The sequence below is a fragment of the Mus caroli genome, unplaced genomic scaffold, assembly GCF_978045245.1.
Source record: "Mus caroli unplaced genomic scaffold, Mus_caroli_1 scaffold_2, whole genome shotgun sequence".
Classification (NCBI taxonomy): Eukaryota; Metazoa; Chordata; class Mammalia; order Rodentia; family Muridae; genus Mus; species Mus caroli.
In genome coordinates this window covers 61,264,866-61,283,215 of record NW_028227257.1, presented here as the reverse complement: position 1 = coordinate 61,283,215, position 18,350 = coordinate 61,264,866, and the positions used below count along the sequence as shown (strand labels likewise).

At 41.9% G+C, this 18,350-nt stretch overlaps 1 protein-coding gene and 1 non-coding gene across 4 annotated transcripts in view; one reads left to right on the top strand and one right to left on the bottom strand.

Annotated features, from left to right (window-relative positions):
- Nucleotides 1-3,782: 3,782 nt before the first annotated feature.
- Nucleotides 3,783-3,864, bottom strand: Trnas-gcu (transfer RNA serine (anticodon GCU)). The gene has a single exon. It is a non-coding gene; the product is annotated as a tRNA-Ser (tRNA).
- Nucleotides 3,865-4,348: 484 nt separating this feature from the next.
- Knl1 (kinetochore scaffold 1) overlaps nt 4,349-18,350 on the top strand; it is a 64,886-nt gene continuing 50,884 nt past the window's right edge. For 2 of the 3 annotated variants that reach the window (XM_021156287.3, XM_021156288.3), the window contains exons 1-4: nt 4,575-4,616; nt 13,984-14,036; nt 15,070-15,109; nt 16,284-16,343. In XM_021156287.3, coding sequence (XP_021011946.1) covers nt 14,002-14,036; nt 15,070-15,109; nt 16,284-16,343 — 135 coding nt within the window. In that variant the 5' untranslated portion in view covers nt 4,575-4,616; nt 13,984-14,001. Of the gene's footprint in view, nt 4,617-13,983; nt 14,037-15,069; nt 15,110-16,283; nt 16,344-18,350 lie in introns of all 3 variants that reach the window. The other variant, XM_021156286.3, reaches the window with a different exon arrangement.

Sequence of the window (18,350 nt, the reverse complement as noted above, 5' to 3'; positions counted from 1 at the left end):
CTCACTCTGTAGACCAGGCTGGCCTCGAACTCAGAAATTCACCTGCCTCTGCCTCTCGAGTGCTGGGATTAAAGGCATGCGCCACCACGCCCGGCTTCATTTATTTATTTTGGTTATCAGATAGAAATATGAAATATTTTCTTGTTGCTTCTTAATTAGCTGGGCACTCTACTGCACTACTGTTGATGCCATCTATGATGTCATGAGGGTGGCGGCCATCCACATTACAGCCACAGACTGCAGTACCCAAGATCTCCTTGCTAGTTTTAGAAAGTTTCATCTGCCAGGCAATGGTGACAGTCTCATCAAATGTGATGTCACACTGTGTTTAATGTTCTTCTGCTTCTTCCTGTCTCTTGGTGGCGCCTTGAGGGCTTTGATGATCAGGTCTTGGGACTGAATTTGGGCGGCATGGTGGAGGCGGCTGGTGTCGGATGAACCCGGATTCGGAACCGAAGAAAGTTGCACCGTAGCCTCCTCCGAGCCGAAAGCCGAAAAGCCATGTATTTATTTTTGGATTTTTTTTTTGGGGGGGGGGGGTTTCGAGGCAGGGTTTCTCTGTGTAGCCTTGGCTGTCCTCACTCTGTAGACCAGGCTGGCCTCAAACTCAGAAATCCGCCTGCCTCTGCCACCCGAGTGCTGGGATTAAAGGCGTGCGCCACCACGCCTTGGACTTTATTTTTTTTTTTTTAAAGTCAGAGTCTTATATAGCTCTACTTCTTAGGAAACGGTGGGCTGAACACCACTGCACCAACTAATAATTAAGAAAACCCACCCCAAAAAAATCGACTTTAGGCAATCCCTCAGTTGAGGCTCCCTTTCAGGTGATTCTAGGCTGTACTGAGTTAATAGTTAATGCTAACTAGGACAACATCTAAGCTGAGATGGGAAGGAGAGGCAGTAACAGTTACAGGTTAAGGAGTGGGAGAGTAGAGGCCTGTTTCAGGGAGAGGGTAGAGCCAGGTCTGATGGTACAGGCCCTTAAGTCAAGCTACTCTGGAAGTTGAAGCAAGAGGATCAAAAGTTGAAGGCCATCCAGGTGGCCATTGATTCCACTCTGGAGGCAGTTGGATCTCTGTGAGTTCAAGGCCAGTCTGGTCTACAGAGCAAGTTCTAGGGCAGCCAGGGTTACACGAGAAACTTGTCTCAAAAAACAAAACCAACCAACCAACCAACCAACCCCAACCTACCAACCAAAAATTCACATATATACTTATACAAACTTATGCTCGACTTTCTTTTTAAGGCAGAGTCTCACATAGCCCAGGCTGACCTCAAACTGACTGGATAGTTGAGGATATCTTTGAACTGATCTCCAAGGGCTGAGATTACAGATGTGCCACCACACCCAGATCCTTTTTTTATCAAGGTCTAATGGCAGGTCTAATAATGACCATAGTGTTTGTTTGTTTGTTTTGTTTTGTTTTTTTCGAAACAGGGTTTCTCTGTATAGCCCTGGCTGTCCTGGAACTCACTTTGTAGACCAGGCTGGACTCGAACTCAGAAATCCCCCTGCCTCTGGCTCCCGAGTACTGGGATTAAAGGTGTGCGCCACCACGCCCGGCATGACCATAGTTTTGAAGTAGTGAATACTGTAATAGGCTGCTTTCTGTTACTACAATAGAATACATGAAACTGAATGATTTATATAGAATATAAATTTCGCTGGCCATGGGCATGGTGGCACACTCCTGTACTTTTAGGACTAAAGAGGCTGAAGCAGGATGTATGATTAGCCTGAGCTAAAGAGTGAGTCTCAGGCTGCTCATAAACAGAGGCATCTGTGGGAGGCACTTGCTCTCAGTTCTGGAGGCTGGAAAATCTGAGAGATGAATGCTCTGTCTGCTGCTCTAGATCAAATTTCTTTTTGCTTTGTTTTGATTCTCCAGTCGGGGCTTCCCTGTGATGCCTCTGGCTCTGTAGACCAGGCTAGCCTGGAGCTCAGCAATCTGCCTACCACTGCCTCTTGAGTGCCAAGATTAAAGGCTTGTGCCACTACCCAGTTTGGATCAAATTTCTGACACACAAAATTTGACAGACACTCTCAAACCATAGGAATTCTAAAGCAGTCCAAGTAATATAAAATACATGATTTCAACCAGAGGCAAAGTCACAGGCAATATCACTGAAGCTCATTGCCTTATTTAAAAGTGTTTTTGATGAGAGATTATGAAAATGATTGTCGCTGCCCCCTCCTCACCCACAAAAAATTGGCTACTAAACAGTCTGCAAGGACCCTGACGGAATGTATGTCCCACCAGGACAGAAAATGGACAGTAATACATGGCTGAAGAGAACTGACCAAAAGTGCCCAGATTGTGAAGGTATCAACATTCCCAAGGGATTTGGACCTAAAATGGAGGAACCAGGAGAGAGGCGACTGACTGCCTTCCAACCATCAGTGCCACAAATCTTGCTGAAGCATCTGCCACGGGTGCTAGGCTCTTGAACACTGAGCATGCCCAGTGAGAGGAATGTAAAATCACCACTCCAGGGGATCACTAAGAAGTCTTCATGATCTGGTACCATACAGGGTGAGGGTTAAACATCATGGAGTCAATAGATTGGGGTTACACTGTCCTGTCTGCAACTTAGAAGCTGTATAGCCTTGGACAAATTAAGCTTTCAGTGTAACACAACACTAATAGAATATGAAGATATCTATCATGATCACAGGGCTCTGCAGAGTGGAAGACACATAATCCATGCAAAATGTATGGTGCTTTTAGTTATGTACAAAAACATGAAGGGTTTTTAAGGGTGAGTTGAATGAATTTGCCTGATGATGTCACAAGAGGAAAATCTCTGTTCTTTTTTCTATTCCTAATCCTTTTGTCTGGTTAAATCCAGAAGATTCAGCTTCTTGTCTTTTGAAAAGGTAGTCATGTTCCTGTTCTTCAGTAGTTTCTGGATCATAGCAAGATTTCAAATGTCATGGGCTTTTTTGTTGTTTGTTTGTTTGTTTTGTTTTGGGGTGGGGGTAGGGGATCGAGACAGTGTTTCTGTGTAGCCCAGGCTGTCCTGGAACTCACTCTGTAGACCAGGCTGGCCTTGAACTCAGAAATCCGACTGCCTCTGCCTCCCAACTGCTGGGATTAAAGGCATGTGCCACCACTGCCAGGCAAAGGGTTCACTTGGGTTACCCTCCACCCCCACCCCCATGGGCGCCTTTTTAATGTATACATTGAAAACAAATCTCATAGCTTGCTTAAGGGCTGGAAGAGGTGGCATTTGTAATACAATATGGTACTTCACGATCAGAACAGGTATTAAACCCCCAAAATAGCGATTATGGTGGTATAGCTTTGGGAAGGCGAGACAGGATGGTTTTTAACTTGGAGGCCAGACTGCTACACAGTAAAACTGTGTCTCAAAATAACAACAACAACAACAAAAACACCAAGCCCTGAGTAAGAGCTCATTAAAGACTGAAAGCATTCATCTCAGAGCTAGGTCATTTCATGTTCCAGACCACCACTGAACATGTCCTGTTATTTTACTTTGTAAGAAATTAAATTCCTAGAAAAAAGTCTCTTTATCTGCTTTTTCTTCATCTGTGAGTCATAACATTCCAAAAGCAGCCTTTCAAATATCTCAATTCCTACAGCTGATTTCAAATACCAAATTCCTTCAAATTACAATATCACCAATGAAAACACCTCGATGCCGAGACTAATTGTGTGAGATAAAACCTGATCGGAATTAAAACCCGAAGCAATATTTAATCACTTCCATCCTGTGGATTATAAAATGACATTACACTAGTAAGCAAAAGACACTACCGACGAGGATGGGATTCGAACCCATGCGTGCAGAGCACAATGGATTAGCAGTCCATCGCCTTAACCACTCGGCCACCTCGTCCCAGAAGCTCTTTTTCTCCTGGTAGCTATAGGGAGTAGACACAGAGCGCTGTGACGCAATACCATGGAAGTCGCCATTTTGTACGGAAGCCAACAGTGCGATTGTCTACTCTGCAAACACTCGAAAGAAGATGGCCGTTCTCAGAATAACAGAGACGAAGAAAATTCTGTAGAAAAGGAGAAAAACCCGAGGGAACTTAAGTCAGCGCAGAGGAGGACAGAGAAGTTTAATTATGTCTTAGGGGCGGGCCCGGTCTGGAGCCGAAGGGGTGGGGTCTGCGCGGCGCGCAGCACTGAGCATGCGCATCACTCGGGCGGTTAGATTTGAATAAATTCAGGGACTGTGGCGGGACGTTGAGAGGTGACGTCCGACTCCGAGGAGCGCGAGGACCCCAGACAAGTCAAGCAGGTGGTCGGTGGCGGGTCCGAATGCTCCTTTCCGTTCTGGGCTCCTGAGAGGGCTCGGGTTCTGTCTGAGTGCTGAAGGGCGGGCGCGGGGTTGCTGAGGTCGCTCGGTCGGCCGGGCGATCTCGGAAAGGCCCTGCAGCCGACGGGACCGCGCGAGCGCCAACGGCCGGCTCTCCTCCTGGACCGCCGCGTTTCGCTTCTCCTTTCCCAAAGCCGCTCCATTCCCGACTCGGGCGGGGTCGTGTGGTCTGCGCGGTGCGCCGTGGGCCTCCGGGCTCGCCCCGCCCACCATCTTTGGTCAGGGCTCCGGGATCCGGTTCCACCGTCTCTCTCCATCTCCCCGTGGTATGTGTTTCTGACCGACGTTCCCTGCTTCCCTGGTCTGAAGGCGATGAGTGAAATTTAAATTGTAGGCTCCGTCCGAGCACAATAATAGAGTTTCGGGTTTCTGCAGGTCCAACATTATTAATAAAGACAACATCGGTGTGTTAGATTACATGAAATTCCTTTCCCATCCAAAAGGCTTTGGATTCCCTTTGGGAAGAAAAATATTGCCTACTGTAATTTTTAAAATGTACTAGACGTTGTGGTTTGATTTAAGCTCATATATTTGAATGCCGACTCAACAGAGAGTGGCACTGTTTGAAAGGATTAGGAGGAGGGGTGGCCTTGTTGGAGGAGACGTGGGAACGAGGGATGAGCTTTGAGATTTCCAAAGCTCTGCCTGCTGTTTGTGGACGTTCTCGGCTACTCCTTCAGCATTGTGTTTGCTTGCAGGTTCCCCATGATGACTACTATATAAGTCTCTGAAACTGTAAGCAAGACCCCCAATTAACTGCTTCCTGTTATAAGAGTTGTGGTCATGGTGTCCCTTCACAGCAATAAAACTGTGACTAAGACAGAAGTTAACAGAGATAAAGCATGTGGCTAAAACCCAAAGCAGCAGTTTATTCTAGACACCAAGGTTGACCGTTAGTTTTCATTTCAGTTAAAGTGGTTCCGTTGAGTCCCTTGTATGTCTCATAGTTTCATTGTCTTGTGCTAAAGTAGACTTCATGGAGATGGCATTTCATTGGTCAGATTGTTGGAGAGATGATTTATAAATATGGAAGGAAATATATCGTAAGGTATTTGGTCATTAAAGGTTAGGTTCAAGCAGTGTACTTCTTGACTATAAGAATGGCTGGAAACCTTTACAAGTTGATAGATGTCAATGGAGTAAAATGTTTGGAATGGTGATATAAATGATGTGTTTGATGCTGAGAATATGAGAAGATACCGATTCTAGATACTGGATGGAACTAGCGTTTCCAATAGAATTTTCTGTGATAATATTCTATATCTGCACTGTCCAACATGGTATCCATTAGCAATCATTTTTGGCGCACTTAAAATATGGTTATCAAAGAAATGTAGTATGATTACCAAAAACTTGAGTTTTAATTTGTTTCATCTTAATTTCATTGTATATTATCATTCAGTTTGACAGCATAGGTCTAGAGTCTGATTCAGTGGAGTCTGAATCAGTGAAAATGTTTGCTGTATATTTTGGTTGTATAAATTCAGGAATGGACAAAGAGCCAGATAGTATTTAGGCTCTGCTTATTGCAGGTCAGTATGATGGTCTCTGCTACATGATGTTTTGGTGGTGGTGTTTATTTTCTTCAGTTAAAAGAAAGTTCTCAAAGGCTGTTTTGGCCCACTGTTGGTCTGCAGACCCCTGGATTATTTAGACTGGTGGTTCTCAAACTTTTTGGTTCAAACAGTCCAAAAGAAATACTTCATAGCCTCCTGTTTATATAGCTTGCTTCAATAAATTTAATGAGTATGTCCTAACAACTTGGTAGCCATTTGATAAGTGTAAATTGAAGGAAAAGATAATAAACTTTTTTTTCTTAAGTAATCAAGTTGCTAATTAAGCCCACTAGCTTTTATTCATACCAGTTGCCAAAGCTCTTACTTCACAATGGCACATTATTATTGATGGCAATGTAGATAGATACCATTTTGAATTAGTTCATGCAGTGCCTGATAAATTTCAAGAATGGCTGTTTAAAAAACTAGTAGTATCCAAAAACCTGTAAGTATATAAGTAAAAGCCTGTAACTATGTGCTGTAAGAACGCCCTAAATGCCAAATGCAGTTTTCTAGACAATCAATAATTAGTATGAATGTGATAAGTAAGGTTTATTACAGTGGTCTAGGGGATTGACCTGTTTTGTTAAAGGTGTAACACATGGGTTATATAATAAAATACACACTTAGTGAAATTAGAGACTTCCAGAAAGTTTTGAATCTCATTGGTTAAGTGGTAACTAGGCCACAAGTTGGAGAGGAATGGCTCTCAAAGACTTTCAAACAACAATGTTTTAGGTTACCTTGGATTAATATTTCCTAGTATTTACCTGTTTTGAGTACAGAACTTGAAACTCTTTCTGTAAAAGATAAGCTGAGCTTGAAATTATTTCTGGAGAGCAGTGGTTCTTCAACCTCATTAATGCTGTAGCCTGCTAATACAATTCCTCTGGTTGTCATGACCCTCAAACTCAAAACTATTTTGTTGCAGCTGGGTGTGGTTGGCACACACCTTTAATCCCAGGATTTGGTAGGCAGAGGCAAGTTCTAGGCCAGCCTGGGCTATAGAACTAGTTCTAAGACAGTCAAGCCTACACAGGGAAACCCTGTGCTGAAAAACAAAAACAAACACAAATTTGTTGCTACTTTATAACTAATTTTGCTACTGTTATGAGTTGTAATATAAATATGTGATATGCAGGGTATCTGATATGGGACTTTTGTGAAAGGGGTTTTTGGTCCCCAAAGAGGTCACAATCCACAGGTTGAGAAACACTTCTATAGAAGAGACAAATGTACTAGTTAATAGTTGTAAGTGTTACATGTTTACTTGTGAAGGGGACTCATTCAGGAAATAGCCATTGAGCTCCTACCATTTAAAAGTACTGCTAGACCCTAACAGGAAACTCAAGACACACCACTTTAGTTTGGTAACTTTCTGCTGTGGCAAAGGTAGGTGAGTGAAGTGATAGAAACACCCGTTACTATAGAACAAGTTATATAACAAGATTCTAAAGTACAGTTCTAATGCTACCAAGAAGACTGTCTTGCTTGCCAAGAGAGAATAGCACTTTATTAGTACACTAATTTGGGAAGAACTCTGTATAGGACTAGAACAGCGAGTGTGGCTACTAAAATCAGGAAGTAGTCAAGAGTAATGAAGTCTGAGAGGCAGCCAGAGACCGTCTCTTCTAAGCCTTATAGGTCCCAGTGAAGAAGGTCAATACAGTAGCAAGCAATTGCTTTAAATACATACATTTATGAGCTGAAGAGATGGTTCACTAATTAAGAGCACTGGCTCATCTTGAGAGGAAGGACCTGGATTCAGTTTCTTTTTTTGTTTTTTTGTTTTTTGTTTTTAGGTTTTTATTGATTCTTTGAGTTTCACATCATGTACCCCCATCATGTTCTGCTCCTCTCCCCGTCCCCTCATATCAGCCTTTTGCCCTTGCATCCTCCCTCCAAAATAAAACACACACACACACACACAAACAACAACAGTCAAAAACCAAAACAAAGCATAGAAAACATCTCATTGTAGAAACTGTAGTAGTATGTTATAGTGTGACCCACAGTATATCCCCCTGTCCACACATTTCACTTGAAATGTTCATTGCAATCAGTCATTGGTCTGGTACAAGATCTCTGGCTTCTGTGACACCATCAGTATTGAATCCTCATTGGGACTTCTCCCAGTGATTCTGTTGGTGTCCTGTATCATGGAGATCCTGCAGCTTTGGATTCTGGGGTGGGCCATCTCAGAGCCCTGGATCTGGGTCTAAGTGGTAACAGCTGATCAGCTCATTAGTTCTCCCTTATCTACATCACCAGTGCAAGCTTTCTACCACTGCTCTGGCTAGGCCGGCCAATGCCACCATCAGCAGGAGGCAGGGTCAGCTCACCTGTGCCCCTTCCACCAGAGCCAGCTCCACTGTGCTGCCCAGTCAAGGCATAGGGCCCACTCTCCCAAGTGCTGCAGCCTATGAGGGGCTGGGACAGCTCTCCTGCTCTCACACCCTTGGGGCTGGCTCATCTGTGCCCCTTCTATCAGGGCCAACTTCACTGTGCTGCCCAGGTGCCCTGTTCTCCTGAGTGCTATAGCCAATGAGGGACAGGGCTAGCGCTCCTGCTCTTATGCCCTCAGGGCCAACTCTACCAATTACAGCAAGTGGCAAGGAGGAGGACATCACCCGACACTAACACACACCACCTCACAGCATAGGCGTGGGCCCAGCTCTCCTGTGATCTCGTCCTTAGGATTGGCTCATCCTTGTCCCCTCAACTAAGATCAGCTTTACTCTGTGGCCCAGAAGAAGTGCAGGGATTGCTCTCCCTATTGCAGCAGTCTGCAAGGGACAGGACCTGCATATCCACTCTTATGACCCTAGGGCCAGCTATTCTGACTGCCAAAGGTGGGGAGGGGTGAGAGCATCACTCTTGTACCCATACCACTGCACCCACACCACCTCATAGTAGATGAGTGAGTGGTGGGGCCAACACTCCCTGGATCTCATCCTCAAGGCTGGTGGTTCACCTGTGCTTCACCACCGGGGTCAGCTCTGTGTGCTATCCAGGTGAGGTTCAGGGCCCATTCTCCTGATGCTGCAGCTGGTGAGGGGAGGGGCAGAGCTATATCTCTGGGAAACTTTTATGACTGCTGGAGGTGGTGGCAAAGGGTGGGGGCATCAGCTCTGCACCTGTGCCACCCATGGCAGATGAATGGCAGGGTCAGCTCTCTTACACTCATGCTCTTGGGGCCTGCTCACCCATACCTCCACCATCAGGACCAGCTTTATTCTGCTGCCCCAGCAAGGCTCAGGGCCCACTCCACTGAGTGCTGCCAGCTGTGAGAGATGGAGCCGGCTCTCTAGAGTACTGCAGCCACCTCACAGCATAGGCGTGGGCCCAATTCTCCCACAATCTCGTCCTTAGGATTGGCTCATCTTTGTCCCCTCAACTAGGACCAGCTTTACTCTGGGGTGGGCCATCTCAGTGAGGGGCGGGGCCAGTTTGGCACAGCCCCTGGACATCCAAGTGGTCCCCAGTGCTGCTCCGACCAAGGACTTCCTCATGTTCTGTAGTGGAAATATGAGCCACAGACATGGTACATGACCCCTGCCACTGAGTAGGCACAAAGTCAGAAATGGCACCAGTGGCAGGGCTGGTCACTCAAAACAGGCTACTCTCTCCTCAAATGTCTAGTTCCATCTTTCTTCCTGATGTTCAAGCTGTTCCACTTCTCTTTCTCTCCCATCTGACCACCAAATACTTGTACATTGTGGTGGCTCCAGCTGCAGGCTGGCCACATGGCTGGCGGGTCCCTGGGTGACATCTTCCATCTATACTGCATGGCCTGTCTGCAAGCAGATGTCTATGTCCTCCCTGTGCCTTGGAGGGCACTGGAGGGCAGGTCTATGGATGTCATCATGATCCACAGGTCTCTGTCTTCCTTCTTCCTCCCTGCACTGTCTGGATTTGATTTTATTTGATTTTTTTTTTTTTTTTTTTTTTTTTTGGTTTTTCGAGACAGGGTTTCTCTGTGTAGTCCTGGCTGTCCTGGCACTCACTTTGTAGACCAGGCTGGCCTCGAACTCAGAAATCCGCCTGCCTGTGCCTCCCGAGTGCTGGGATTAAAGGCGTGCGCCACCACGCCCGGCCTATTTTATTTGATTTTTATGAGTCCTAGGCATAAAACAACTTTTGACTATCAAGCCAGAATGAACAAAGGGTTGCCACCTACTCTGCCGCTGCTTAGTATAAAAACAATACCACCAACAAGGCATCTCTCTGCCCCTTGTCAGGGGGTTTGATTCAATTTCCAGTGCTTATGTGGCATCTCACAACTGTCCCTAACTCCAGTTCTAGGGGACTCAGTTTCCTTTTCTGGCCTCCACAGATAACTAGGTTAAAATGTGGTGCACAGACATACAAGCAAACAAAACACTCACGTACATTTTGTTTAAAGCAGTCAAGCCAGTTGTGGTGATCCTTGCTTTAAACCTCAACATTCAGGAGGCAAAGGCAGAAAGATCATCTGTGAGTTCCGGGCCAGTATGGTCTGTATGTATATATTGAATTCCAGGCCAGGTAGGGCTACATAGTGAGACTATATTAAGAACCAAAAACAGGGGCTGCAGAGATGACTCAGTGGTTAAGAGCACTGGGTGCTCTTTCAAAGGTCCTGGGTTCACTTCCCAGCACCTTCAGGGCAGCTCATAATTGTCTGTAATTATAGTTCAAGGAGATCTGATACCCTCACACCAATGCACATAAAACTAAATAAATTAAAAAAAAAAACAAATAACAACAAAACTCCAAACCCAAATACTTATTTCAGACTTAAATTCAGACTTATGAAAGTCTGTTCCCTAAATTTGGCTTTTATTTTATGTGAAAAATATTATCTTTTAGGTATCTTATTTTTTCCTTATTGTTAAAAGTAAGAACATTGATACAGAGAAACCCTGTCTTGAACCCCCTCCCCGCAAAAAACAAAAGTAAGAACTTTGACTGTTAGTAGTGTATATGGTATTAATTTAATGTTATGATAGAAATAGCTAGTAGTAGTTGTCAAACTTTATAGCTATGATTTTTAAACCTGAGATATCTTTTCTTATCTGAAAATAAGGTTCTAGTTAATGCATGCAGTGAGAAAAATCTTATATGTATTTATTTTGTGTGAATTATACTGCAGATATGGAGGTCAGAGGCTAATTTAATGGGAGTCTATTCAGGTTCTCTCCTACCATGTGGATTCCAGCGATTGACCTTGGGTAGTTAAGCCTAGTGACAAGTGCCTTTACCTGCTGAGCTATCTTAATTGAGTAGATTTCTATTTCCAATCCCACTCAACACGTATTGAGAAAATTCCAATTTGAATACTTGACTATAGTATATAAAACATGAATATTGTTGGATCTAGTTGTACTTTCCTGTAATCAAGGTCGCTTAGGAGACTGAGATAGGAGAAATAAAAGTTCAAGGACAGCCTTGTACACAATGAGTTCAAGGCTACCCGGGCAGCTTAGAGAATATGAATTGTGCTGTTGCACACTTGGGTTTTCAAGAAAGACTGAAAACCTAATTATTTTATGAAATGAAAAAAAATCTTGAGATTTTTGCAATTTGGGCAATTAACTAAAAAATTAAGCATCATTGCTGGGGATGGAGACAGGGTGAGGGGGCGGGGGGTTGAGGGGTGAGCGGGTGTCAGCCCTGGCAGGTCCTCTTTCTTGTGCTTGGTTCTTCTTGAGGCAGCAGCAGAGCGGGAAGAGCATCCTTCTGTGGGGGTAAGATTTGTTCTTACAGGGTATTTAGGATTGCTGTATCATAATAAAACATTTTCCTATCCTAAGTCCAAGTCACTTAGCCACAGTAGCTGACCTCCTTTGAACTCCTCTGAGGCTTGAAACTGGTAGCAGCTCATCCTAAAGCCGCAGAGTAAATAAAGCAGCCTGTGCTCTATCTCTGCGGGAACCGAGCAGCTCTCACTTCCAGCTTGTTGGTCGAAGTCCCAGGAAGAGAAAGCGACACTTTGAAAAGTGGTTTTAGGGTTTATTTCTAAATTGTAAAAAGTTTCCTAAGAAAGCTCTTTAAGAAAAATGGGAATGGGGCTTGTAAAAAAGGGGGGGCGGTAAGTGGGACAAGGAGCACTAAAAGAGGGGATAAGGAGAATAATGTCAAGAAAAGTGGGACAAGGAGAATTGCTCTCCTCTTTGTCCTCAGCACTTATACATCTTTCAGAATACATGATCACGTAATAAAAAGTTCATCACAAAATCCATAAATTCAAATCATAAATAAGTTTACAACAGAGAATGTTTACATGCATAGCCATTAGGCATGACTATCTGGCTAAACATTCATCACCTGTCACAACTCCACAAGTTCATGGAGAGTTAAAACCATAATTAAGTTATTAGTGAAGTTTCGAATAGATAAATCCAGTCAGTATTTTTTTATCTTCTGTCGTAGCACCTATAATAAATTGTTAGTTCTCTTTTTATGACCTTTGGTCAGTGGTTTGACAACCTCTTGGAATGTGCTCTGGGTAGTAGAATACCTACTTACTATCTCTGAAGCCAGATTGACAGCGTTCTCATTGCAGTTTTGACTACCGAAAGGACCTAATACCAGTCCCACTATAAAAGAGCTTAATAAATACTGATATAACTTTAGGAATTCTTATAGGATTGTCATTAAGAATTAAGTCGTCTATTTGTCTATATAGCATCACTATAAGACTGTACATCTTTGTTCTGCAAAGATTTGCTCAAAGGAGTGGGCTAAGACCTAGTGTTATATTATTATTTATTTATTTATTTATTTATTTATTTATTATATGTAAGCACACTGTAGCTGTCTTCAGCTACTCCAGAAGAGAGCATCAGATTTTGTTATGGGATGGTTGTGAGCCACCATGTGGTTGCTGGAATTTGAACTCAGGACCTTTGTAAGACCAGTCGGTGCTCTTAACAGCTGAGCCATCTCACCAGCCCCCATAATCTAGGCAGCTTGCTGGCCTGTATGGGAACAAACCCGTGAATTTGGCGTTATCAACACCATGCTCTAACCAATTGAGCTAACTGGCTAGGTTAATATCTATAGATATAGATATACTGGGAAAAGCATATTAATAGCAGGAGTCTTTCCTAAAATGAATTTCTCCTTGTCCTTGCCTACTGGAGCAAATCCATCATAGATTTTTTTTGGGGGTTGGGGGAGGTTCAAGACAGGGTTTCTCTGTGTAGCCCTGGCTGTCCTGGAACTCACTCTGTAGACCAGGCTGGCCTCGAACTCAGAAATCCACCTGCTTCTGCCTCCTGAGTGCTGGGATTAAAGGCGTGTGCCACCACGCCCGGCAGATTATTATTATTATTTTTAATCCAAGATGGACCATCTCAGAAACATCACTTGCTAGTTATTAGCTTGTTGGCTTCTGACACGCCGTGTATATGTTAAAAATTAGGGCCAGGTATGGTGGCACATGCCTTTAATCCTAGTACTTGTAGCAGTTCTCCTTGCCTCTTACCTCCTGAGTTCTGGGATTATAGTTATGTGCTATCATATCCAGCATAATTCAACTTTCCTAAGATATATCCACTATTTTAGGTATCCGATTGACTTCCATTTAGAGGTTGAATTATTATGTAATCCAAGTATTATATTATTGAATTATCATGCCAACTGGCCAGATTTTTATTGGAAAGTCCATGCCATCGTGCTCAGAGTTAGTCTACAAATTTTATCTTGATTTGGGGGGGCTAGAGATGTAGGACAATAGGGATGGCTTCCCTCTTGCTACAGCCCAGGCTGACTTGGAACTTGCTATGTAACTGAGACTAGCTTTGAACTCTTGCTCCTCCTGCCTCCACCTCCCAAGTACTAGGATTATAAGGATGACCATAATACCTGGCTTAGATTTTTACTCTGAGTATAAAAATTCCAGTATTAAGTATAACATGGTACTGTCCTAAATTTCTCATGTTTTAGAGCTCACAATGTAGTCTTTGCTTCTTATTTTTAGTCTTCTTTACAAAATAACTCTAAAGTCACATCCATGCTCCTAATCTACCATAGATTATATTTTTCATCTTTTTTACTTGTTAATACTATGTGCTTTTTTTTTTTTTTACAGAAAAAAAAGTTTTCAAAAATGGATGGGGTATATTCAGAAGCTAATGAAGAGAAGTAAGTTGATTCAGTGCTGCTGAAATGTTATTTTCTATTACAGAAAGGTCACTTCAAATTAGTTAAGAACTATCAGTAATGTCTGAAATTGTTTTCTATTTTGTTCCAAGTAAAAGAAGTCGGTATTACAAAGTGATAGCTTTCCTGCCATGTCTGTATAAGTTCATTAGAGTAAGAACTTAAGACTTGAAGGACTTTCATAGAGACCACCTCCCATCTCATTAAGGTCTTATGAGATGAATCGATTTCTCCAAAATTGGTACCATAAACTAGTGATCAGTTTGCAGCCTAAAAAACAGTGTTGTTTGAGACAGTCTTACTATGAGGCCCTTGGCTGGCTTGAAACTCATAAGTAAACCAGGCTAGCCTCAAACTCAGAGAATCACCTGCCTCCACCTTCAGAGTACTAGGATTAAAGGCATGTGCCACCACATCTGTTCCTAATTTTTAATATATATGACTCTTAATTTTTCAGATAATTACCAAAATTGAAAAAAATCTCAAGATTTCATACAATAATTAGGTTTTCAGTTTTTCTTGAAAAATCATGTTGGCAACAAATCTCATATTCTCCCTTGGAACAGGTAACTAGTAGAATGTAATGGCAGTGATCTTTAGACTAGGCAAGAACTAACACTAAACTATACTCTCAACTTCTACACCCACCTCTTTGGTACTAGAAATTGAATTTCAGATTTCATACCTGCTAGGTGAGCGTTCTGCCACTGAACCTCGACCCTCAGTCTTCTTCTATGTTTTGGTGTGAGACAGGGTCTCACTAAATTGCTAAGACTGGTCTTGAACTTACTTGGTATCTGAGGCAGGCCCAAATTTGTGACCCTTCTGCGTTAGCCTCTAAAGAGCTGTGATTACAGGCTGTACCACCAGGCTTGACCACAATGTGCCTTTAAAACATTGTATTCTTAAATGCAGAGTTTGATGTCTTATAACACATAAGGGATGAATTGATGACAGCTTTTAGAAATTCAGTTGTTTATCTACATATACAATAATTTTTCCTCTTTTCTTTTAGTGACAATACACAGAGGCCTGTTAGAAGACAGCATTCCTCAGTAAGAAATATTTTTATTTACATTAATAGATGTTACTTTTTACTGAATACAATTACAGGAATTTTGATTGTGGCTTTACCTTGGCATCCCAGCTACTTTTTGTTTGTTTGTTTGTTTGTTTGTTTGTTTGTTTGTTTTTTGAGACAGGGTTTCTCTGTGTAGCCCTGGCTGTCCTGGAACTCACTTTGTAGACCAGGCTGGCCTGGAACTCAGAAATTCATCTCCCTCTGCCTCCCAAGTGCTGGTACTAAAGGCGTGCGCCACCACCGCCCGGCTCCCAGCTACCTTCTTATTGCTTTCTGTGTAAAGACTCAAATAGTCTGGTTATACATTTCAAAAGTGTACTAAAATTCATATTTTTGCACTTTTTTTGTAATTTAATAAACTTTTGGTTAGCATATTTCTACAGCATTGTGATATTTTAAGTGTTTATATAATAAATTACATTTCAATATGTAAGTGCTTAAAATGTATACATTTCTTTCTTTTAAAAATATATATATTTAACCTGGCATTCAAACTATTGCAAGACAAAAGTTCACCCAAGTTGATTCACATAGTAAATTTATGTTAGATTATGAAACTGAAAAACACAATGGTATAGGATGCCTGTGTGTAGAAGTTACCCATAAGGGATTCTGACATAACTCTGCTGGGATTTTCTTTCCTTTTTTCCTATTTCAACTGCTTTGGGGTAGGTTTTGCTAACAGGCATAATTTATGTAATTATTTCTGATTGCTATGATATATCTAGTGCTTCTTATTTCTACGTTTAATTTCTGTGTAAAGAGTTTGATGTATTTTCTCAAGGTAGGGAAATAGGACTTAATACTGAATTGTGTTAGTGTGATTATCCTATTATAGGGCATGCCCTCATTATTGAACTGCACATTATGAAAAAACAAACTGCAGACTGTTAGATGGTCTCAGTACCCTTGAGTTGGTGTGGAGTGTTATCCAGAATGCTTAGATCGTTTTGTGCAAAAGAATTTGGGTGAGTGGGTCAGGAGAAGGCATAAATGTCAGACATTTAAGTCAGAAACGTAACAGTGAATAATATGACTTTGAAGAATCTCAGGGATTTTAATTGAAATGTTAGCTCTCTACTCATATAACTTAAATTGACTAGTAGCTACATTAAATTTTCTTGACTAATTCTAATTGTTGCCTTTAGATTTTGAAACCCCCAAGGAGTCCTCTTCAGGACCTCAAATGTGGAAATCAAACAAATCAGGTAAGTCTCTAGTGCAAATGCTCTGCCATTTCAGTGACTTTATTTTGGAGGGCTTGGTTTGCTAAGAGTAGGTTTCGCTCACATAGACTAGAGAGAATTTGAACCTGTGGCACTTCTCCACCTGAGCTTCCCAAGAGCTTGGATTATAGATTTCTGTCATCATGCCTGGCTTCAGAGATCATCACAAAGTTTATTAGTTATGTGAAGAGATAATACTATAAATGTTTCCCATTTAAATGGATACAGGAGGGGGCTGGTGAGATGGCTCAGCGGTTAAGAGCACCGACTGCTCTTCCAAAGGTCCTGAGTTAAAATCCCAGCAACCACATGGTGGTTCACAACCATCCGTAATGGGACCTGATGCCCTCTTCTGGAGTGTCTGAAGACAGCTACAGTGTACACACATATAATAAATAAATAAATAAATAAATCTTTAAAAAAAATGTATACAGGTAAGTATCGCATTGCTTCCATTTTCTTTTTCAATAACTCAATGATGGAATGCTTACCTACTGTGCATGAGGTTGTGGGGCACAGTGTTTAAAAAGTCCAAATTATTGAATAAGTTGGCATTTATAATTTTAAAATTCCGTAGGATTAGAATAGGGAATAGTATTTTGACTCTCTAACCTAGAACAGGATCTAGTACATGCTTTTAGCTATCTGGCCTCCGTGTATAACTTTTTACATGGATGTTAGGGATTGGCAATTGAGTTCTCTCAGTTATGTGGCAAGCACTTTATCTACTCTGTCCTGCCTACTGTGACTGATTAGACCTTTGACCATAGAGACTGCTTAATACAGATAGCATAATATTCTTGGTTCTTTTTAAGTTGTATTTTTAACTTATGTGTATATGTGAATGCTTGCACATGGGTATGTATTCTATATCCCTGAAGCCCACAGAAGCCAGAAGAGATAACCAGATCCTTTGGAGATGTAAATACAGATAATTATGAGCTTCCCAATTGGGGTGCTGGAAACCAGACCTGAGTTCTCTGCAAGAGCTGTACATATTTTTAACTACTGAGCCATCTCTCCAGCCCCTTCAAAGAGACACATAGTCATAGCAGCATTAATCACAGTAGTCAAGAGGTAGGAAAAAAATCAAGTGCCCATCTATTTAAATAAACAAAATTTGCTATTTATAAATAATGAAATTCAGTATTAAAAATCTGACACAATAGCATGCAAGTGTCTTAAAGAAATAAATGAAAAGAAAAAGTCTCAAAAAGACAAATTCTACTCATACAACTGATAATACCAAATACCAAAATAGAATGCTGGTTGACAAGGATTTGGAGGAAGGATCTAAATGTGTATTTTACTTATTTGTTTGTTTTAATTTTGTGTATGTGTCATATGCACCCTTGTGTGAAAGTGTCCATGGAGGTCACAAAGGCATCGGATACCCTTCTGGACCTGGAGTTGGAGGTGGTTGTGAATCTCCTAACATGGGAAATGAGCTATGATACTCTGTAAGAGTTGTATGTGCTCTTAACTACTAAGCCATCTCTCCAATGGCTCAATATGTATAGTTATCGTTTGTAAGATGAAGATCTTGAGAGTGGTTACACAACAAGATGTTTTCAACACTATTGAACTGTGTACTTTTAAAGTGGTAATAAAGATGAGGGTGCTGAGATGACACAGTGGTTAAGAACACTTTTTGCCCTTGCAGAGGACACAGATTTAGTTGCAGCTGAGTAGCTCACAACTACCTGTAACTGTAGTTCCAAATGATCTGATGCCCTTTTCTGACTTCCATGGCACCTGCATGTATATGGTATACATAAACTCACACAAGCACACATAAACACATTTTTTTAAATGGTAAAGATGGTAAATTTAACTTTATGTAGTTTTTACCACTAACAAAGAAGTGTAAGTACTTGTCAAGGCAGAGTGGTTAAGTTGATAAATTATGTTATAGCTGGGTGTGATGGCACAGGCCTGTAATTTCAGCACTAGGAAAATGAAATTTCAAATTCATCCTTGGGCTTTATA